Consider the following 22,421-nt stretch of genomic DNA (forward strand, 5'->3'; position numbering starts at 1 on the left):
CCCCCCCCCCCGCCCGCCCCTCCCGCTCACTCCGCGCGTGCGCAGTAGGAGGCGCGCGGCTCTGTGCGGGGCGGGGAGGGAGGGGGGAGGCGCGGCCGCCCCGGGGGCCACGTGCGCGGGCGGCGGCGCGCGAGGGGCCCGGGGGGCGCAGGTAGGAGCGCGCGGGACCCCGCGGGGCGGGGCGGGACCCCGAGGGGGGGCGGGGCCACGGCGGCCGCAGGCAGCACCCTGGGGGGCCCGCGGCGCAGGGAGGGGAGCAGCGCCCTGCGGGGGCTCCCGCAGCTCAGGCAGGGGAGCAGCGCCGTGCAGGAGCCCCCGCAGCTCAGACAGGGGTTCCTGCAGCTCAGGCAGGGGAGCAGCGCCGTGCCGGGGTCCCGGAGCTCAGGCAGGGGTGCAGCACTATGCAGGGGGCCTGCAGCTTAGGCAGGGGTGCAGTGCTGTGCCAGGGCCCTGCAGCATCAAGCAGGGGTTCCCGCAGCTCAGGCAGGGGAGCAGCGCCATGCAGGAGCTCCTGCACCTCAGGCAGGGGTGCAGCACCGTGCCAGGGTCCTGGAGCTCAGGCAGGGGTGCAGCGCTGTGCCAGGGTCCTGCAGCATCAAGCAGGGGTTCCTGGAGCTCAGGCAGGGGAGCAGCGCCATGCAGGAGCTCCTGCAGCTCAGGCAGGGGTGCAGCACCGTGCCAGGGTCCTGCAGCATCATGCAGGGGTTCCTGCAACTCAGGCAGGGGTGCAGTGCTGTGCAGGAGCCCCTGCAGCTCAGACAGGGGTGCAGCACCGTGCCAGGGTCCTAGAGCTCAGGCAGGGGTACAGGGCCATGCAGGGTTCCTGCATCTCAGGCAGGGGTGCAGCACTGTGCCAAGGTCCTGCAGCGTCATGGAGGGGTTCCTGGAGCTCAGGCAGGGATGCAGCACCGTGCCAGGGTCCTGCAGCTCAGGCAGGGGTGCAGGGCCATGCAGGGTTCCTGCAGCGCAGATGGGGGTGCAGCGCCATGCAGGAGCTCCTGCAGCTCGGGCAGGGGTTCCTGGAGCTCAGGCAGGGGTGCAGCACCGTGCCAGGGTCCTGCAGCATCATGCAGGGGTTCCTGCAACTCAGGCAGGGGTGCAGTGCTGTGCCAGGGTTCCTGCAGCTCAGACAGGGGAGCAGCGCCATGCAGGGGCTCCTGTAGCTCAGACAGGGGAGCAGCGCCATGCAGGAGCTCCTGCACCTCAGGCAGGGGTGCAGCGCTGTGCCAAGATCCTGCAGTGCTGTGCCAGGGTCCTGGAGCTTAGGCAGGGGTACAGCACTGTGCCAATATCCTGCAGCATCATGCAGGGGGTCCTGCAGCTCAGACAGGGGTGCGGCGCTGTGCCAAGATCCTGCAGTGCCGTGCCAGGGTCCTGGAGCTTAGGCAGGGGTGCAGGAGGCTCCTAGGCTTGGGGCTGCTGAAAGTCCAACTTTCCCGTTAAATATAAACCTGCCAGGGCTCTCGGCCAGTGAACCGCTCCCGCAGCCGTGGCAGCCCGAGAGCCGAGCAAGGCAGGATCCTCCCAAGCCGTTCTCCCCCTGCCCAGACCCACGCCGAGATGGCCCCCGTCCCCCTCGGCTTCGACATCGACGCCCCACGCTGGGACCAGGGCACCTTCATGGGGCGCCTGAAGCATTTCCTCAACATCACCGACCCACGGACCGTGCTGGTGCCGGAGAGGGAGCTGGACCGGGCTAAGGCCCTGGTGGAAGGCTGCAGGTGAGGGGTCAGGGTGAGTGCCCGCAGCTGCAACTGAGCACCCTGCGAGGCTGCCGGGGGGTGGAGGCAGTCACAGAATCACAGAATCACCAGGTTGGAAGAGACCCACCGGACCATCGAGTCCAACCATCCCCATCAAACACTAAACCATGTCCCTTAGCACCTCGTCCACCCGTCCCTTAAACCCCTCCAGGGAAGGGGACTCAACCCCCTCCCTGGGCAGCCTCTGCCAGTGTCCAATGACCCTTTCTGTGAAAAATTTTTTCCTAATGTCCAGCCTGACCCTCCCCTGGTGGAGCTTGAGGCCATTCCCTCTCGTCCTGTCCCCTGTCCCTTGGGAGAAGAGCCCAGCTCCCTCCTCTCCACAACCTCCTCTCAGGGAGTTGGAGAGAGCCATGTTTCCCCTCAAGTCCCCCCGCAGCAGGCGCCCTGGGACCTAAGAGCCGTCAGAGGTAGTTTTGGGGGAGTTTCCCAGGCTTCTTCCAGGAGCCTCAAGCTGTGACAGGTTTTCCTTTCATGTTTGGTGCCTGGGGCTCCCTGCCCCGGCCGTGCCAGGCTCTGGCAGGTCTGTGCAGCTCCCGCTGGGGTCTCTGGGCTTGCAGGGCTGGGCTGGTGCCGCCGGGAAGCAGCCAGGAGCAGCTGCTCTACGCCAAGAAGCTGTACGACTCGGCCTTCCACCCCGACAGCGGCGAGAAGATGAACCTCATCGGGAGGATGTCCTTCCAGGTGCCAGGGGGCATGGCCCTCACCGGCTGCATGCTCCAGTTCTACCGGTGAGCTCCTGGGGATACCGGGGTGGGGATGCAGCCCTGACAACCCCCAGCTCCTCGAGAGGTTCCCGGTGGCTGGGATGCCGCCAGTCTGTCTCCTCTTGGGCTGTCCTGTGGGCAAGCCCCATGTCCCCATGCCCTGTCCCCAGGCTGTGGCAGCGTTACAGATCCTCTTACAGGCCCCCAGCATGGCTGGTGACAGTCTTCTGTCTCCCTGAGCTCTCACCTCAGCTCAGGTCTTCCCAAAGCCCCAAGTTATGGTTAACGTGGCCAACTCCTGCTTGGCTGCTGCTCCTGCTCTGTGAACCGTAACAGCCCCCAAAATTAGAGACCAAATGTGCCCCCAGGACAGGCTGCTGCTACATCCCCAGCCCACACTGACAGCTCCTTCTGTTTCCTTCCTGAAATGGCTGCTGTGGGGTGAACAATCCTATCCCCAGTGCAGAGCATGTGTGGAACAGACACTGCCTTTCCCAGTAGATCCCTGTCCCATCCCGTGTCCGTTTGCTGGACTGATCTGCCTGTTGCTGGTGGGCTCCAGCCTGGCGGAGGGATCTCCCAGTGCTGATGGGTAACCCTCTTTCCAGCCCATCTCTGCCCTCCTGCATCCCAGAGCTTGCTCAGACCCACATCGCCCTGTGTCCCGTCCTGCCCCACCTCAGTGTCCCCAAGACACCAGTAGAAGCATTGTGGCCACCCCCAGAGCCAACTCTGTCCCCGGACACCCCCTCCTTGCTTCTCCTGTTGACAAAGGCTTATCTCAGCCCAGCAGGGTGGCTGCCGCCCTGCCAAGAGCCGGGTCTCCCACCCTTGGCCAAGGGCCCTGCAGGGTTGGGCCCCCTCCCGTGCCCCCCAGCACCCACAACACCCATAGCAGCCAGAACTCCTCGGTTGTTTCCTAGCTCTGCCACTGGCTTGTGCCTCGTGCCTCAGATTCCTGCGGGAGACTCCAGGACAAGGGGATGGAGGGCACCTTGGCTGTCCCCATGCCAAGCCTGGCCACAGGCACAGACCAAGCCTCCTTGATGGCCCTTGGGAGCTCTCCTGATCCCTTCCCTCAACAGGACAGTCCCCGCCGTGGTTTTCTGGCAGTGGGTGAACCAATCCTTCAATGCCATCGTCAACTACACCAACCGCAACGCAGCCTCCCCCATCTCCTTGAAGTGAGTATGCCCGGCGTGGGATGGGGACCCTCTGTGTCGGGACCCCCCAGTGCCCCATAAATAATCCCTGAGCCCCGTCTTGGGCGCCAAAGGAATGAGATCGATGACTTGGTGTTTCTTTTCTCTCCCTTCTTTGCAAATCACTGTCCAGGCAAATTGGGGTGGCTTACGTCACAGCCACTGGTACAGCCCTGGCCACCGCGGTGGGACTCAACCTCTACACCAAGGTACCGTGGGACAGGGCCGGGTGGGCAGCCGCCTGCGTCCTGCCCTCCTGTGCCGACACCAGCCCATCTCCCACAGAGAGCACCCCCGCTGCTGGCCCGCTGGGTCCCCTTCGCCGCTGTGGCTGCTGCCAACTGTGTCAATATCCCCATGATGCGGCAACAGTAAGTGCCACGCGCAGCCAGGGTGCTGGGTGGAACTGGCTCCTTCTGCATGTGAGCCAGGGGCAGCCAGGCTTTGGGGCTCCCCGGTCTCCCTGCTGCTGTTTCCCTTCTTGAAAGCTGCACGGGGTGGTAGGACGGGAGGGAGGTGACGTGGGGTCCACACATTTGTGGTTAAGGGTCTCTGGTGGAAGGTGGCAGGTAGGGTGGCTCAGCCTCTACCCAGAGCAGGAGAGGGATCTGGGGCTGAGGATAGCCATGCTGGGGCCTTGGCTGGAGGATCCCTCAAACCAAAAGTTCTTCCACATGTGGTCATGGGAGAGCCCCAGTCAGGAAGTTGTGGAATGGTTTATATTGAAAGGGTCCTCAAAGACCATCCAGCTCCAACTCCCCTGCCATGGGCAGGGACACCTTCCACTAGACCAGGCTGCTCAAAGCCTATCCAACTCAGACTTGATGTCCACAATGTCCTGGTGCTGGGGTTCCATAGAAATGGCTCACATGGAGACCTGTGTCTGCTGCTCGGGGTCTCCCATGGGTCGCAGCGGGGTGGTGCTGTGCCAGGGACTGTTTTCTGCTTGGCTGCAGGTGCCAGGTAGGTGTCCGTCTCTGGCATGGGCAGACCCTGTTGGCAGCTGTGCCCTGAAGGTGGCAGCATCCACTGGGCTGGGGACAGTGGCACCCCAGGGTGGAGCCCTGTGCCCTGCAAGCAGGCTGCAGGCAGCTAGGGCTGCTGTGCCAGCGCAACACAGGGGACCCGTTGGCACCACTTCACCCCATTGCTGTGTCCTCCCCGTGACTCCCTGGCCATCCCAGCCACCGCTCACTGCTGCCTGTCCCCTTCAGGGAGATCATCAACGGGGTGACAGTGACGGACGGGGACAACAATGAGCTCGGCCACTCCAGGGTGAGTCTTGGGTTGGGTGTCCAGGTCGGGGCGTGGTGCAGAGGGGGCTCACTCACTGCTCTTGGCTTGCAGAGGGCGGCGGCAAAGGGCATCGCGCAGGTTGTGGTCTCCAGGATCACCATGGCAGCACCAGGCATGAGTGAGTGTGGGGTGCGAGGGTGGGGGGCCAGAGAAGGGGGTCCTCTAGGACCTGCCAAGTTACCCTTCCCTGCCTCAGTTTCCCCCTGTGAAGAAGAGGGAATGTGGCTCTGCATCCCAGGTGGCATTCGGCCTCATCTCACTGATGGAGCTGGTCTCCCCATCCTGCCATTCCCATCAGAGTCCGCCGAGCTCCCAGCCCTCCCCATCCCAACCCACAGCCCATGGGGAATGTGGGGCTCCCCCGTGGCAGTCGAGCCCCACAAGGACACCTTGCACTCTGGCCATGACTCCTCGCCCCCCAGCGCCTCAGAATCTTGTCCTCATGAGACCATTACCATTCCTCAAGCCTGTCAGGAGGGATGGGAGCATGTGGAGTACAGAATGTGCTGCTGGGACGATGGAGGGATGGGATTTCCGTGCCAGATCCCTGCCATGAGCAAACACCAAACAGCCTGTGGCACAACCAGCTGCTGCCACAGCCTCTGGAGCAGAGTCCTTCTGGGGCAGCCCTGCGGGCTGGCTTGTCGGGGGACCCTGACCTCTTCTTTCTGCACCTAGTTATTTTGCCCATCATCATGGAGCGGCTGGAGAAATTCCCCTTCATGCAGGTGAGCCCTTGTTTCCTCTGCCATGGTTTCCTTGTGGGTCCTGCAGTGCCCTACCTCCACTCCCCAGCTGCCAAGATGCTGGGGATGAAATGGGAGGGTTGCAGAGCTCGCTTTGCCCCCGTTCGAGTCACCGCTACACCAACGGTCTCTCAGGTGACATGGAGAGGCTGTGGGAGGGTGGCAGGGGTCAATGGCACCTCGGAGCTGTTGGGCATTCAGCCATTTCGAGGGGAGAAGTCTCCTCACCTCACGAGTGGGGCTTGTGGTGAGGCTGGGGACTCACTCCCAGCTCTTCCCTTACAGCGGATCCGAGTTCTCCACGGGCCTCTGCAGGTGCTGCTGTGTGGGGGCTTGTAAGTATTCTACTGCTTGAAAGCCCTCGGGTCCCTGGAGTGTGACTTCTGAGGGGTGCTTGAAATTACTCCAGGAGAAAGCTCTCTTTCCCAGCAGGGAACTGCAAAGGTGCTTGCCTTTCAGCCTGGGCTTTCTCCAGTTATTGGTAGCTGTGGGGTGCGAGCAGCACTTCTTGGGCTCAGATCCCTGTGGCCAGCAGGCGAATGGGCTGCAATCCCCAACACTAATACTCGACTCTTCTTCGTCCTACAGCCTCGTGTTCATGGTGCCAGCAGCCTGTGCCCTGTTCCCACAGAGATGGTATCTGTCTCGCTATTTCTCCCTCTTCTGCAGGACCTTGGGGGCCTTCTTCCTCCCCTAGCTCTTCTCTGCCCCTCCCAGGAGAAGCGCGATGGGCACCCACCCTTCAGCCTGAGGCAGTGTCTGGCTGTACACCCTGGTGCCTGGGCAGCAGGAGAGTGTGTGCCTCCCTTGCTCTGCGAGCTCTGTGCTGGGACCAGTGGGACCCCCAGCCCCATAGGCAGCACCCAAGCAGCAGATGCAGGAGGGGGTGGTGGGTCTTGGCATGACCCTGCAAGGTGCCAGGCATCGCAGGGGACCTCCAGTGGCAATGGGAAGGGAGAGTGGTCTGACCTGTGGTCAGGGAGCAGGATCGCAGGTCTCAGTGTCTGTTCCCTCTCCCCACAGCTCCCTTGCGTTGGCTGACCTCGAGCCGGAGCTGCGTGACAGCATCGTGGCCAAGCATGGGCACAAAGTGCCATGTGTCTACTTTAACAAGGGACTGTGAACAGAGACCGTCTCGGGAGTCATTGCACCCCTCTAGCCCCTGCCACCACCAGCCGTGTGTCCTCTGAGCAGGGCTCAGAGACACGGTCCAGCCGGGTCTGCCTTCCAGCCCAGCACCATCTCTGCTGCATCTTTTCCCTGGAGAGGCAGGATGTGGCTCTTCATGCCCAGCTTGTGGCACTTCGGCCTCTCCTGAGCCTCCCTCGACATCTGCTGCTGGCTGTGTCCCTTCCTTGCCACATCCCTTTTGTCCTGGGTGATGACTGTGCTTCCTGTGCCTTCCTCCTGCCTTGTGCAGGAGGTTCTACCCAGCCTGTCTGGGCCTTGCGTACCCAGAGAATCATAGATTCACAGAATGGTTTGGGTGGGAAGGGACCTTAAAGATCATCCAGTTCCAACACCCCTGCCATGGGCAGGGAAAGGTCCCACCAGACCCGGCTGCTCAGAGCCCCATCCAACCTGGCCTTGAACTGTTCCAGGGATGGGGCAGCCACAACTTCCCTGGGCAACCTGTGCCACTGCCTTACTACCCTCATCGTGAAGAATTTCTTCCTAATGTCTAATCTAAATCTTCCCCCTTCCAATTTAAAGCCATTCCCCCTCTTCCTGTCACTACAGACCCTTGTAAAAAGTCTCTCTCCAGCTTTCTTGTAGCTCCCTTCAGGTACTGGACGCCAGCTATAAGGTCTCCCCAGAGCCTTCTCTTCTCCAGGCTGAAAAACCGCAACTCTCAGCATTGCCGACTCAGATTGAGCTTCTCATCATTCAGCACCCCAAGCCCTTCTCCGCAGGGCTGCTCTCAGTCATGGCCCCATGAGGCATCAGTCTCTCTCCCTCTGGGCTCAGACCAGTGTCCTACCTCTGAAAGCAAGTGGCCTGTCATTGTACCAGGAACCAAATCATGTTGCTGCCTTAAAATACCACAGTGTCTCTTACCTAGAGCTACATCATGCCTTGGCAGGGGTCCTGTGCCCTCTGCACAGAGAGCACACCGAAGTCCAGGGACCAATGCTTGGACCATGCCTTCCTTGTTCTCAGCTTGAAGTTTTGTTCACTTTGCGAATGCCACAATCTAGGAGACAAATAGCTAATTGTTTCTAAGCTCTGAGGTTTGCAGTCTACCCATTCCTCTGAGCACAGGAACCAGCCGTCATGCTCACCCTGCATCTCACTGTACCCGTGGTAAGATCGAGGACCTGCAGCTTTGGGGAACAGACTATTCTGGGCTCCCTTGGACAGAGAGGAGGGGACACAGGAGTCACAAAGCTGTTGAGGTATTAACTCAGGCTCTGAGTAGCAGCACTGCAAATGGCAAAGAGGAGGGTTGAAAAATAAAGTGTGGTGATTTTTAAAAAACAGCCGTGGGGGCTGCTTTTGGCTGGTCTCTGGATGTCTGGTTCCCTGGGCAGGGCTGGTATGTGGATCATATGCCTGCCTGGAAAGGGAAAGGTGTGGGCTCCAGGGTGACAAGTCAGCACAGGGGCCAGGAGAAGGAGGAAGATCTGTGAGGCTCTACAAGGGCTCTGAGGGCAGCAGCCTCCCCACATTAGTCGTATGTCCAAGTGGAGATGAGGGGTCTACAGCCAAAGGGTTTCCTGGCATTAACCACCCCAGTCCTACAGAGGGAGCAGCCAAACCCAAAACATTTATTGAAGGGCCAAGCTGTATCCACAGAAGGTTTGCTTCTGTCCAAGCTGCAACAGGCAGAGGATAGTCTCCAACCCCATGTAGCTACAGCTAGAAAGCTGCATGAGAGCTCTGAAATAATTAATAGGTCAGTGGAAAGTAGGAAAACGTGTTCAAATGTGTGTATCTGTTTCCTAGGCATTATTAGATTTCTTCTTAATGTACAATTAAAGGAATAGATAAGCACATAAAACAGATGTCACACCTGTTGGGAGTGGGAAGAAGACACAAAAAGACATATCTGCTCTTTTCTTTTATTAACTGCCTTATCTCGAGCTGCCCTTGCCCTACACCCAAAACTGCTTTCAGCACTTTCAGAAAGGTACCTGTAGCGGCCTGGGCTCTGTCTGGGTCCAAGGTGCCTCTGACATGCTTGGGAACATGGCAATGCTTGTAAAACAATGTTCCCCAGCACCCTAAGCCTGCTCTTCCCCTCTGCATTGCAGCCACGCTCTTGCCGTTGATCCTTCTGGGTTTGCAATGTGTGGGGGGCACAGCCAGCCATGCCAGGGCAGCCGCCACTTGAAGCCAAGGTTGGGGCTACAGTGGGAAAGCCTCAGCAGTTTTGCCACTCCTTTTTTCCTGTCCCCAGCCATAACAGAGGGGTGATGAGCAGGGGGACCCTCTGAAGAGCTATTACCATCTTTCCCCAGCTCTCCCCCTGCTCTGGGGGGCAGGAGGCGGTGCGGCTCGTTGCTCTGGGCCAGAGGAAGAGGGCTGCTCTGGGCTTAGAGGACTGGCAAGTTGGCTGGCACCATCCTGAAGCCAGACCTCCCCCCACGCTCATAGCAGTGGATTCCCTCTTGAGATTGACATGGATTTATGCCAGCTGACAGTTCAGCTCAGCAGGGTTTCTAGGTTTCTAGGTTGTAGCTGGAATCTCCCCTGGAGGATTCAAGTCATCTCAATAGCTCGCTTTTCTCCAGTGTTGGTAGATGGTCACTGCAACCAGTGCCTGCCTGCACTCCCCAAAACCACAGCAACTCCCCTGCCTGCCTCAGTCTCACTCAGGAGCAAAGGGGTCGCAGCCAGGCTGTGGCCAGCAAGTCCCCGTGCTGCCAAGGATGGTTCCAGCCAGCCCTGCCTCCATTTCCTAGTGCTGCAACAGCAAAGAAACCTCATTGCCAGGAGTCAGAGCTGGACTCGTCCCTGTTTGGGAAGAGCAGCAAGTGTTAATTGCTCTAGACTGATGAGTCACGCTTGATCTGGGCTTGTCCCTCCTCTGGTGCACTCGCCTCCTTCTCTCTGCTGTGCCTCTTAATTTCAGGGCTTGCTGGGAACAGGAATAAAGCTCCTTTAATAACTGTTCAGTCTGAATGTCAGTGCTCCATCATGTTTGCAACCTCCCTTTAAATGATAACCAGACCAAGGACATCACGTTGGGCTGCACCAGCGCTTGGGGAGAAGCTGCTTGGGGAGGCCCAGGAGGCTGAGGGTCTCTCTGAGCCATCAGCAGCGCCAGCAGGCAGGCCGGGCTCACTGCTGCTCGCCCAAAGGCTCCTGAACTAGGTGAACCCGCCGCCTGCGGAGAGAGGAGCAAGCCGGGTGCTCATGCAATGGGTTAACACGTGCCAGACAGGCGAGTGAGCTGCTCCAGCAGCCTTAGGTGTGCCCCAAGAACTGCCCTAACAGGAAAATGCCAGCGTAGGAGATAAGCTGCTCAGTCGACTTTCTGTTATCTCGGCACCCGATAAACCTCGCCAGCCAGCCCGGCATGGCAGCTGCCTGGCGCACCGGGAGCGGCGCCGTAGAAAGCCCCAGAAACACGAGCCAGCTGCCTCGCGCTGTGAATTCACCCCAAGTGCTGGTGCCCTCACTTCTCCCAGCGAGGAACAGCAATGTGGGGACCTGCTTGGATCCTGCCGCCGTGGGAGATCCTCTTCTCCCTGCTGGGTGCCTCAAGCCCAGCCCCACGCCACGGCCGCCGCTTCAGCAGCTTTTCCATGTCAAGGGCTCAGGGTGCCCTGGGGCCGGGCGGGCTCCATGGGGCTGGGGCTCTGCGTGTGCATCGGGGCTAAGGCTGCGGGGGATCGCGGCGACCGAGTGGGGATCGCGGTGACTGAATGGGGATCACAGTCATCTAGTGGGGATCATGGGGATCAAGGTGGCCGAGTGAGGATCGTGGTATCTGAGTGGCGATCACAGTCACTGAATGAATCATAGAATCACCAGGTTGGAAAGACCCATTGGATCATCGAGTCCAACCATTCCCATCAATCACTAACCCATGTCCCTCAGCACCTCGTCCACCCGTCCCTTAAACCCCGCCAGGGAAGGTGACTCAACCCCCTCCCTGGGCAGCCTGTTCCAGTGTCCAACGACCCTTTCTGTGAATTTTTTTTACCTGATGTCCAGCCTGATCCTCCCCTGGTGGAGCTTGAGGCCATTCCCTCTCGTCCTGTCCCCTGTCCCTTGGGAGAAGAGCCCAGCTCCCTCCTCTCCACGACCTCCTCTCAGGGAGCTGCAGAGAGCAATGAGGTCTCCCCTCAGCCTCCTCTTCTCCAGGATAAACACTGGGGATCACACTGAGTGAGTGGGGATCACAGTGGTCGAATGTGGATCCCATTGATGAAGTGAGAATCATAGCGATCACACGGGGATGACGGCAATCAAGATGGACGGGAATGGTTGGACTCGATGACCCAGTGGGTCCTTTCCACCCCAGTGACTCTGTGATTCTATGATTCTAAGTGGGGACCATGTTTTCTGAGGGGGGACCATGGATTCTGAGGGGGACTGCGGTGATTGAGTGTGGATCACGGCCATTGTGTGGGGTCAGGGTGACCGCGGGGTGATCACGGCCACTGTGCGGGGACCAGGGTGCCTGGGCGAGCCCAGCGACCGGGGCAGGAGCGCCGGGCAGGGGGGTGAACGAGGCCACAAGGTGCCTCTGGGGCGCCGGCAGCCGCTCCGCGGCCGGTTCCGCCACTCACAACATGGCGGCCCCGCCCCCCCCGCTCCCCCCCTCTTCCCGCGCCACACTCAAGATGGCCGCGGCGCTCCCGGCCCCGCCCCGCGCCGAGCGGCGGCGCCCGCAGCCAATGGCGCCCGGGCCGTGGCGAGCGCGGGGCGGGGCGGCGGGCGCCCTCGGCTCCCGTCCCGGGCCGCAGTCGGGCCGGGCCGGCGGGGAGCGGGGGCCGGGGGGGATGGCGAGGAGGCTCCGCGCCGCCATGGCCCTGCTGCTGTTCCAGGCGCTGCCCGAGGGGCTGCCCGCCAGCCTGGAGCCCGCGCAGGTAGGGGCGGCGGGGCCCGCGGGGTGCGGGGGCTGAGGGGAGCCAGGGGGAGCCAGGGGCTGCGGGGGTCCCGGTGGGTCTGCGGGCTGCGGGGGTCCAAGTGCTGCGGGGGTCCGAGTGGGTCCAGGTGCTGAGGGAATCCAGGTGCCGCAGGGATCCGGGTGGATCCAGGTGCTGTGGGGATCCAGGTGGGTCCAAGTGCTGCAGGGATCTAGGTGCTGTGGGGATCCAGGTGGGTCCAGGTGCTGTGGGGATCCAGGTGGGTCCAGGTGCTGCAGGGATCTAGGTGCTGTGGGGATCCAGGTGGGTCCAGGTGCTAAGGGAATCCAGGCGGATCCCGGTGCTGCAGGGATCCAGGTGCTGTGGGGATCCAGGTGGGTCCAGGTGCTGCAGGGATCCAGGTGCTGCGGGGATCCAGGTGCTGCGGGGATCCAGGTGGGTTGAGGTGCTGCAGGGATCCAAGTGCTCTGGGGATCCAGGTGGGTCCAGGTGCTGCGGGGATCCAGGTGCTGCGGGGATCCAGGTGGGTTGAGGTGCTGCAGGGATCCAGGTGCTGCAGGGATCCAGGTGCTGCGGGGATCCAGGTGGGTCCAGGTGCTGCAGGGATCCAGGTACGGGTGGCAGTGCCTCTTGGAGGTGCCCCGTGTGGCAGGGCGGCTGCAGGCCATGGGAGGAGGGTGTTGTTGGGGGATGACGGGGAGGATGGCTGCAGCGAGGGCAGACGGGTTGAGCTGTCAGGGGCCTGTGATGGAGGCGTCTTCGGAGTTGGTGACAGGGACGGGGCTGGCGGAGATTTGGGATGAGCTGCAGGGTGGCCCTGGGGCAGCAGGTCAGAGGAACTGGGTCAGCGCGGAAATGGGACTCGTGTGGTGCCACGCCGGCCAGGTGATCCGGTCTTGCCGTGGCAGGAGCTGTGGGAGGAAAGTTCTGTGCAAGCCTCTGCACACAGAGAAGGAAGGGGAGGTGTGTCCAGCTGGGATGAGGAGAACCAGGCCTTGACTTTGTAGGCTCTGACCACCCGCTTACTACCTTCTTCTTAATGAAGTTGATTCTCTTTTCTTCATCTCTGTACTCTGTTTACTGTCTATGCTGCAATTTGCTGTTCAGATCTCCAGCGATGTTCATGGGTCCTCCAGTATAGATGCCTGTAAACCTCTCCCACCTTGATCTGTACGCTCAGCATCGCTTGGAGAGGACTCTGCTAGGCCAAGCAGCCTGTGCACAACCTGGATCTTATTGTTTGTGGGGTCAAAGAGTCTTTTTCACCATCTGTAAAACATTGATCAAATATGACAACTTCTGATTTGATGTGGTGTATTATTTATTTACAAAGTACAAATTGTAGTTCATGTTTGTTTGTCAGAGGTCTGAGCCAGTGAGATCTGTGACTGTAGGTCACGGAGGTGCGGATAGGGAGTGTCCCTTCCGGAACGAGTCCATGGAAACACTTCCCAATGGTTCTGCAGGAGGAGCAAGTGAGGAGCTTGCCTGTGACTGCAAATGGTATTCCCCTTTTGAATTTTCTGTGTCTTTTCAGGGTGCTGGGAGTGCTGCATCTCCTTTAAAATCTGTGAATTCCCTGTTGGCAGTGCCATCCCAGATCTCCCTCAGCTGTGCTGGGGCTGATGTTGCTGCCCTAGGGAGCCAGGTGCAGGATGGTGTCGAGCCATGTGTTTTCCACATTGTCTCAACTGCCTTTAACAGATGGAAGTCCTAGTGCTTGCTTGGTTTCATCTGTGAGCTGAAGTACATAAACTAAGCGAATACAAGTACACCTCAGATCCGTTTTGCTCTTTGGTTGCTGTGGAATTCTAGCTGCAGTTAGTGGTAAAGTGGCAGGATTATCCGTACAAAAGCTGTGAAAGTCTTCAACCTTATACATGCTAATAAAAATACCAGCCTGCTCTGAAGACTGTGAAAGTTGCTTCCTGCCTGTACAGCTTATTCATTAGCCCAGGAGCTGGTAGAAGAAAGGAGTAGGAAGTAGAAAAGGAAGAAAAGAAGAAGGAGGAGGGCATGGAAGTGATCATATAACTAGGTTGCTTGTGGAATAGTTGCATACATGACTTGTGGTTATCGTCTCCAGTCAGCATGCCAGAAATAATCCTAAAAGGATAGTTTTGAAGTGGTCCAATACATGAGAGTGGGGGAGAAGAGCTTTGGCGGCCTGTGTTTTTTCTAAAGCACTTACATGTGGACGCATCTTTTACTCGTTTTCTTTTCATACTTTGTCTATATAAAACTCCAGTGGTTTATTTTAGGTCTTAAATGTAGACTCTGTCTGTCAAAAGGCTGGTATTATCTCACTGCATACTAGAGATTGGCAGCTGCCCACTCAAAAATGACAGTGGTAATGTAGGATTTTGAAAATGAGCATGTAAGAAAACTTTGTCTGCTTTGGTATTGCCTTAGAGCCTGATGTCCTCAGAGCTTGGCAGGCTTGTAGAGAAGAGCTGCAGTGGTGCAATGCTGGGCTTGAAAGATCTCCACACCAAGGGTTCCTGTGTTTCTGGCTGAAACCTTGACAGCATTTGCCTCTTGTCCTCTCCAGGTGATTGTTGCTCTTGCTGCTTCTTGTGAGGGCTGCCTACTTCCATCTGCCTCGCAGATACTTCCCATGCCCTGCTTGCTTCTGCTGTCAGGGAGAGCTTGTTCTGCAGGGTCCATGCCTGTAAAAACTGCCCTGCAGACCTGGTGGTCTAAGGCTGGGAGGTGCTGCAGGAAATGTGTCCTCTAAATAATTCAGGAGGTGGAGCTGTACTGCCTAGCCGCACTGAACAAACATTCCCGAGAACACGCTGTACTCTGCAGGAAGGTCTGATTTTTCAGGTTAAAATAAGTCCAGGGTGCCTAGGATCTTCAAAAACCTTTTAACTGAGACTTTTTTGGGGTAGTGAATGGAGGAGAATGAAGATGATCAGTTCATCACCATCCTGAGTCCAAGTTCTTCAACTATGTCCATGACTGTTCATTGCAGTTTTCACTTGTAATCAGGGCAGAAAACTCTGCTCATTGGAGATGAAGCATTTAACAGATTAGGGCAGAAATATTGCAGTTATGTAATAAAATCAGGATAAACATCACAGGAAGAAGAAATCCAACCATGTTCAGTTGCGACTGTTGATGTTGAGCCTTAACTGCATACCTTAGCTGCGCTCTCCCCTCGGTTTGAGGGAGAAGGAAGTGAGGAAATAAAAAATTAATGCATTTTAAAATGAGCTTGATCAAATTTGTAATGAAAAACTTAGAACATTAATAACTTTATTTTGTTGTAGTTTGTCTCTACAGGGCAGAATAAAGGTTATTTGACCATCTTGACTATCTGTCTGCTTCCCCTGCCTGCAGCTTAATTATCACATAGTTTTCTGAACTGTTGTTTTCTTTAAAAACAAGAGATTTAAGTGAATGTTAACTATGTGACAAGTCTGTGGAATCTGTCTTTCTCTAATAAGATGGTTTTGAGCCAAAATTTGACAGCAGCATGCTGTCTTACAGACGGATTTAGTCCCAAATTAAAGAGTTTGCATGAAGTACTGTGGCTTGAGGGGTGATTCATTGTATGTGACAAAAAGGACGGATCCTGGCTTTCAGGAAGAACTCTGCGTGACACCCGCTGTGGCTAACACCCCTGTAACACAGAGCTGCTGTCCAAGGCTGTGCTCTAGCTGTGACCGCAGCTCTGATTGCACCAATATGGTCTTAGCACGCTTCATCCGAGTGTTTGGCAGCATTTGGGTCCTTTAAGAGCATCACTTCAGGTTGCTTGTGAACTGAACAGCAAAGTTTCAATTATCCTCGTGTCAGAGGGGCTCATCTCCTCATCTGCAAATTGAAGACAACTTTTTTGATTAAGGTAATCAGTTGCAATTGTGCTTCTGTGTCTCCTGAAATGCATTGGGGTCCTTCAGGAGGAGAGCTGCTTCTATAACTGTAGGATATATTCTGTCTGCCATGATATCTTTGTGACTCTTGGGTTTTTGGCTTGCTAATTTCCACAGTTTTGGCAGGAGGCAGCAGAGATCAAAGCACGTCCTGTACTTGCTCTGAACAGGAACCTTTAAATAACTGTGCAGATTGGATCAAGGACTGTTCCTACCGTGAGGATCGTACCGCCGTGAACTCTGGTGTCTCATCCGTATAGAACACTTTCCCACTGATTAAAATTTCTTTGTTTGTGAGTCGCCCTGACAATTACACACAATGCACACACAATGCTATAAGAATTTCTGCTTGCATCTCTGCAGCTGTGCAGCAGATGGGAAGCAAGCGTCCGATGCATGCTGGGGAGGAGGGTGGCACTTCTCTTCAGGATAGTCAAAGCATTTCCGTGACTGGGACGTGTCATTGCCATTCTGAGAATTCCCTTCACATCCTCCCAATATCAATTAACAAAAACGTAATGAAACTTGGGCAGCTTTTGTGCAGTTGCGCTCTGCTGCGGGGGAACTTGGAAAGTTTCATCTGCCAGACTTGTTTCGATACGGCTGGAGATTTTTCCAGCCTTGCGAGCCAGGCAGGGTCAGGCCAGGTCAGCCTCGTCTGGCTAGTGGCAGCGCCCAGCACCGCCTGTCCCCAAGTGGTGGCTCTGCTGGGCGCCGCTGCTGCTGGGCACCAGGGATCCTGCCCAAAGCAGCAATGCCACCATCAGCCCCTCTAGTGACACAAGGATGGACTCGGTGTTACTCAACCCTGGCTAAAACACCCATTGACTCCTTGCTTTGATTCCCAGAAGTGCTGCTCCCCTAAGCATCTTCAGCAGTGGCTTTGCTGCTGCCAGCATTGGGAACCGTGCTCTTTTAGAGAGCTCTGGCAGCCTGTGTTAACCCAGCGTTGTGTTGAAGCTCACCTTTGTCTTTCTGGGGTATTAGAAAGGCATTAACATAGGTAACAGTCTGTTTCTTTGTAGTCTCAAAACACATGGACGTTCTCTGAGGTAATGGGCTTTATATTCAGTAAAGGCAAAACACCTACCTTTTCTTTTTGCCTTTTCTTCCCTGTAAGTAATATTGGGAGGATTGAACAGATATTAGCATGTGGCAGAAGCTAGCAATGGGCTGGTGGTCTTCTGGCCTGCGTTTCCACCCGATGTTGTCTGTGCCCTTTGAGGCTGTGCCTATGCAAACATCTCCTTGTCAGGCATGTCCTGTGGTTTTAGTAGAGCACCAAGCTGCGCATGGCCTTTAGTTCTGTCTCCTTACTGTGCATTTTTGGTACTGGTTTGGGGGATATTCCTCTAATCCGAGCTGCCCTGTTTTACAGGCTGCAAGGTAAGAATTTACCCTTTCTGGTTAGCTGCATAGGAATCTTTTCAGCTTATTACTGGTGAGCTGACTGGCTGTTTAACTGGTGACTTTCTGGCTGTACGTGCTTCTGTCTTGCTTTTGTTTCAGGGGGTTGACGAACCCAGGATGTCCGGGCAAGCTGCTTCTGCCAGGGTTGCGCTGCTGTTTTTGCAGCGTGGTGGAAAGGATTCAGCATGTCAGAGACATCTCAAAAACAGCCTCTGAGGCAGGGCCGGTGACAATCTTGTCAGGGCCATTAGTCACATCAGGGCAGAGATGCTCGTAGCGTGTTGCAGGACAGCTTGATTGCACCAGGTTTTGGTCTGTGCTTCCGAGTAGGAAGAAAGCAAGTATGGAATGTGGGACAGAACTACAGGATGGCTTTGTGGAGAGGTGCTGATGGGGAAGTCGGGTCTCTCCTTCCCACTGCTGTCTTGTGTGGTTAGAAAACCCACAGCTAAGGAGATGGATATTTAGATGCCAGCGCCTGGATGCTGTGGCAGCGGAGCTCTGACAGCCAGTTGTCTGAATGGCTGAACCTGTGAACTCTGCACATAACAAACACGCCTGAAATAACAGCTGGGAGCAGGGAACAGGCTTGCCAAGCAGGAATTGCACACCCATACCTTGCCTGTGACAGTAAGTGTGTTGGTGTGGTAGTCACAAATGATGCTCTTCTGTAATTTCACAGGTACTGTTTGACTGCAAAGGAAGGCTCCAAGTGCTGCAGAGGCTTGGTGTTTATCTGCTTGGACACAAAGGAACTTGATTCTCCTCTAATGGTGTGGTTATCAGTGGGATCACTGCCCCCAGTATTATTTTTAGATAACTGCTATAGTCTCTGCAAGGGCTTGTGAAGCTGTAGTGGAGCAGCTTTGCTTGAGGGGGCTTGCTGGGTACAAAGGGAGGTGATGCTGGCAAACTGTTGCAGCAGACCAAACCATTTAATGCCAGCATGGCCTGTGCTCCCTGGTGTGCTGTCCCCTGAACAGCCTGCAGATAGAAAGGAGAGGCTTTATTTTGTCAGAAGGCAGCTTGTGGTGCTGCAGGTTTGCAGGCTTCCTGCACCAAGCCAGTATCCATCCACCCGGCATTACCTGAGGCCTGTCCAAACCAGCAAGAGAGAAAAAATACAAGAGGTGGGTCATGTAGGAGATTTACTTGCAGTTTCCTGACTCTTCTTTCTTTCCAGGTGCTTTTACACCAACATATCATAAAACAAATCCAAGCACTAACAGTGCAGCGGTGGCTTGCTGGCAAGTGACTACTTGAGTGTGAAAGAAAGTCAGGGGATGGAGCTTTTGCCATTTACGGTGCTGCTGGCCTCCTGATGCTCATGGGTTGCCGAGGTGTAAGCGGGTTTGGTGAGCAGCTACCAGTACTCACAAGCTGTAGAGTGCTGGGTTTAGGCAAGAAGGGAGAAGGGTACCTTTCCTTTGTCATAGTAGTTCAAGACCTTGGGATATTAAGTGTGGTCCTTAGGACTGGCAGAGGCAAGAGTTTTCCCCAAGAAAGGAAATATCTGCTTTCAGTAAAAGATTCTCCCTCCTTTTTACTCTCTAATATTCTGCGTTGCTATGAGGTGGAAGTTTGTTACTTCAAATGGTGATGTGTTTTTATTTCATTTCTGGCTATGGTGTGTGCAGGGCAGTGATAGAAGTTTCAGAGGCAACTCAAGAGCAGAGGTCCATGGGGTATTTTTGTTTTGGTTTGGGCTTTTTTTTTTTCTTTCCTTTTTTTTTTTTTTTTTTGAGATCTGTAAGGGATCATGATCAAAGCAAAAAGTAACTATCTGGGCTCTACTTGAGGCTGAGGAAGCTTGTCAGCTTATCACTGATCTGCTGAAAGTCCTGGAGTGGGATAGGGAGTGACTAACAGATTTTGTTAATGCAGAGATCGTTCACAGAAGGAGGTGAGCTTTATGCAGTTATCAGTGTCTGTCTCCCTATTAATTAATTTTTAAGCCACTGGTCAGCTTGAATCAACTTTGATAGGAAGAGGCCTCAAAGACACATAAGATTTCAACAAAATTCCTGAAAACAGAGAGGCACAGAGGGACCTTAAAAAAACCCCAAACAAGAAAACCCAGGGAAGCATCACTGAGTGAAAAGCCACAGTAGTGAGCTTATTAAGCACTGGGAAATTTGTGAGGCTGTGATTGATGGACTTGATATATGCCTTAGCTTCTGGAAAAGCTTCACTCAGAGCTCACAGTTTGCTAGCCTGCAACATCAGTCTTGTGGAACAAATTGATGGGAGGTCAGCTTTACAGAGCACCAGTGGTTACAGAACTGCTTTTATTTTTCTTTCTTGTCTGCCCCTAGCTGAACAGCCAACTGAAGGGGAAAAGGCTGATAAGCTGTAGAAACAGTTGAGAGGAGTGTGTTTTGTCAGGAATCTCACCTGTTGGAAGCAGGGAGGAAACTTGAATGTTGATGGATGCCAGCAGACGGTGCAGAGGCTTCTTAGTGAGCAGAACTGATTTGCTTTTTCTCTCGTGTCCTGGCACGCAGAGATGACCAGCAGGTCAAGTAATGTAGTCCACAAGAGACTTTTAAAAAAAAAATTATTATTATTATTTATTTAATATGGAACTGGAGCTCGTAATCAAGACAGTGTGGGATGATGCTGTCAGTCAAACAACGGTGTAATTGTGGCAGCTACACCAGAAGCTCAATTCAGAAAAAAAAGTGCAAAATATGCAGAAATCCTTACCTTTGCCAAGCTCCATATTCCTGACTCTTTGTAATAAACATTTTATTTGTTAATACTGTATGAGTAGTTGCATGTTTTTGGTTTTTTTAAACCTCTTTCTCTATGTGGGATGCACTTTCGATCCCAGGTGGTGGATGATGGCCAGCGGGAAACCACGGGAGCTGCATATCTTCTGCTTCCAGAAGATCAGGCTGTTCCATTCCATAATATATCCCCTGGGACAGCCATCCCACTCGTTGTGCATAGAATATCGGTCCCACGGAGCTAGCAACCTGCTGCAAAAGCGCCTTTTAGAGCTCTCTGGCTGAGATAAACAAGAATTGGGAGCGACTGCTGTGGAATCAAAAGGTTGAACAGTGGCTGGGATCAGTCTGAGACAGGAGATAGGGGAAGGAGTGGAGGTGGTGGTGTGCATTGTACAGGAGTATTGAAAAGACTCCTGTATTTTCAAAGGACAAAACCGTAAAAGGACAAAACCTTTTACGAAGTGTATCTTCAAGGCCATGGTACTGGGCTGACTTCATCCCATCCCGTGGATCAGTTGTAATTGCACTGGGAGAATTACCCGAAGTGTGTGATCTGAAGACCTCTGTGCTTTGAAAGCATTTAGTGCAGCTACCTGGATGCATGTGAAGGTCGTGACTTGTGTCTGGGTCTCTTGTGTGATGAATTCCTCCTTTCCTTACTGCTAGTCTCATTTGTGCAGTTGCAGACCACTTTTCACAGTGAATGCTGAAGAGGAGGACAAGGAGGGTTGCACGTGTATTGTGTTTTCTTCAAATTACCTTGTCATTTTGACTTCTATCCTTTTAGAAGAAGCAGACTTCACAAATAGCTTGCATTTGACTCTCCAGTCTCCTGTGATCTCAAACTTAGATAAAGCAGGCTTGTTGACATCTGTCATTGCTGATTGTCTCCATTCACTGACACTTAGCACTTGGACTCCAACAAAGCCTGTCTTAAACTGCAATGAATAAGACTTCAATTTATTTTCCTCTCCTTTTCCTAGCTTTATTGTTTTTTCTTTGCCTCATTGTTCTTTTTTCTACCCATCTTATTAGGAAATTTTTGCGTCTCTCATACTTGATTATTAAATATCAATCTCTTGATTATTAAATATTGCTCTCATGTTTGTGGCTTGTTGTTTTACCGAGTTCTCTTCCTTTTCTGCTTTATCTGTGTATCTCTGCAGTTCCCAGCGTACACGATCACAATAAACCACCAGAGAGCAGTTAGGCTGTGGAAATAAGAGTCAGGAGTTTTCTTCTCCTCTGGCCTGTTTTGTGCTCTTAGGCCTGTCCCTCGACTGCAAAGTCCAAGGATTATCCTGGTATTAAAAGATCATTTCTGGACGTCTGGAGTAATTTTGCGCTCACAAGTACTTTTTGCAAGAACTCTTCAGTTCTGGTCCTGGCTTAAGAAAGAAATGTGAAATTACTCATCCAAATATACTAAGTATGAAATGTGGGGGGTTTGTATCAAAAAAGGGGAGATGGTGTGGTACCAGGGGTATAAAGACGGTGTGTTTTCCCTTTTCAGGTGGAGGTCTGGATAGAGTCTTCAGGTCTAAATTATTAATTGTTAACCAAGAAACTCCTGGTTTTCTTCTGCAAGGTTTCGGTCCAAAGGTTTTCAATGCCCTCGAGTACTGTGGTCAAACTTTACCTAATAGTTGAGATGCAGTTTTATTGTTCTTGGCTTCTTCTGTACTTGATTGGGGACTGTTCTTTTATTTATCTGGAAAGCATTGCTGTAAATAATCAACATGTGGAGACACATGAGGATCAGGCTTTTGTGTACCTCAAACTGCATGTGCTGTGTTTAGTGCTTTGACTTCTTCGTGACTCTCGGTTAATTGTTTTTGTAGTGGAGGCAAGAAGCTGGATTTCTTGCATCGTATCCCCCTTGGAGGCCACAGCACGCAGGATGCAGACCTGGGGCCACACCAGCAGGTTCAGTGAGCAGAAGTGTGAGATGAGAGCGAGCTTGCTGAAATGCAAACATGGAATCTGAAAAGGGAGTGGAGAACCCAAACTGGCAGCACAAACTGTTCTGATAGCAGCATTTTGGCTTGAAAAATCCTCAGATGTCTAGAACAGGGTTGTCTTTTCTAGACCTTCGAACAGCATACCAAAATCTTCAGTGGGTGTGAACCACAAGAGTCTGCTGTGTGTAACTTGGAGAGTGAAAGGGATAGGGAGCCCAGAGCAGGTTGACAGCAGGTCCTGTCCACTGTGGGATGATCTTGGGCTGGGCAGGCAGATTGAGTGGCTTCTACGTGCCCTGGAGGTTTGGACATCAGCACACAAGCTTGCCTTGCTTTCTTTGGCAGCGTGGATTGGGAAGGCTCAGACATCTGTTTTAACCTTTCTGCAAAGAATAAGGTGATCTGATGTGTCTGAGGAGGACATTTTATATTTGCACTCTAAAAAGACATCTCCCATTTCCAAAGTAGTATGTGTTATTTTACATTGCACCTTTCATTTAGGTGATGAAATGAACCCTGTGGTTTGACTTCCTAGTTTTTTAGTGCTAACCTGCCTCCGTCCCCAAGTACTTGGGCTTTCCATACAGCAGAAGCTTTTCAGATAATCCTCATGCCCTTCTGCAAAGAGAGAGCAGGGTACTTCTGCGTGAGTGGTGTTCATACTTGCATTTGTTGCTTTCAT

The 22,421-nt window shown here is 54.2% G+C and overlaps 2 protein-coding genes across 4 annotated transcripts in view; both read left to right on the forward strand.

The window, feature by feature from the left end:
* The first annotated feature begins 106 nt into the window (after positions 1-106).
* On the forward strand, positions 107-9,005 carry SFXN2 (sideroflexin 2). Of its 3 annotated transcripts, XM_069863840.1 has the most exons (11): positions 1,494-1,721; positions 2,324-2,494; positions 3,556-3,654; positions 3,806-3,881; positions 3,958-4,043; positions 4,887-4,947; positions 5,020-5,086; positions 5,647-5,696; positions 6,000-6,049; positions 6,303-6,350; positions 6,738-9,005. In XM_069863840.1, exons 1-11 carry the CDS (start codon positions 1,561-1,563, stop codon positions 6,835-6,837), a joined length of 969 nt encoding a protein of 322 aa, XP_069719941.1. In that variant the 5' UTR covers positions 1,494-1,560; the 3' UTR covers positions 6,838-9,005. The 3 variants fall into 3 exon arrangements, 1 of the variants encoding a protein (XP_069719941.1); XR_011337972.1 differs by lacking the exon at positions 6,738-9,005 and adding an exon at positions 107-151 and having other exon boundaries at positions 1,549-1,721; positions 5,020-5,696; XR_011337973.1 differs by lacking the exon at positions 6,738-9,005 and having other exon boundaries at positions 1,492-1,721; positions 5,020-5,696.
* Positions 9,006-11,607: 2,602 nt separating this feature from the next.
* WBP1L (WW domain binding protein 1 like) overlaps positions 11,608-22,421 on the forward strand; it is a 57,554-nt gene continuing 46,740 nt past the window's right edge. Inside the window, exon 1 of the mRNA XM_069863833.1 lies at positions 11,608-11,755. Within this exon, the coding sequence (XP_069719934.1) occupies positions 11,669-11,755 (87 nt within the window). The 5' untranslated portion in view covers positions 11,608-11,668. The remainder of the gene's footprint in view (positions 11,756-22,421) is intronic.

The sequence above is a fragment of the Phaenicophaeus curvirostris genome, chromosome 9, assembly GCF_032191515.1.
Source record: "Phaenicophaeus curvirostris isolate KB17595 chromosome 9, BPBGC_Pcur_1.0, whole genome shotgun sequence".
NCBI lineage: Eukaryota > Metazoa > Chordata > Aves > Cuculiformes > Cuculidae > Phaenicophaeus > Phaenicophaeus curvirostris.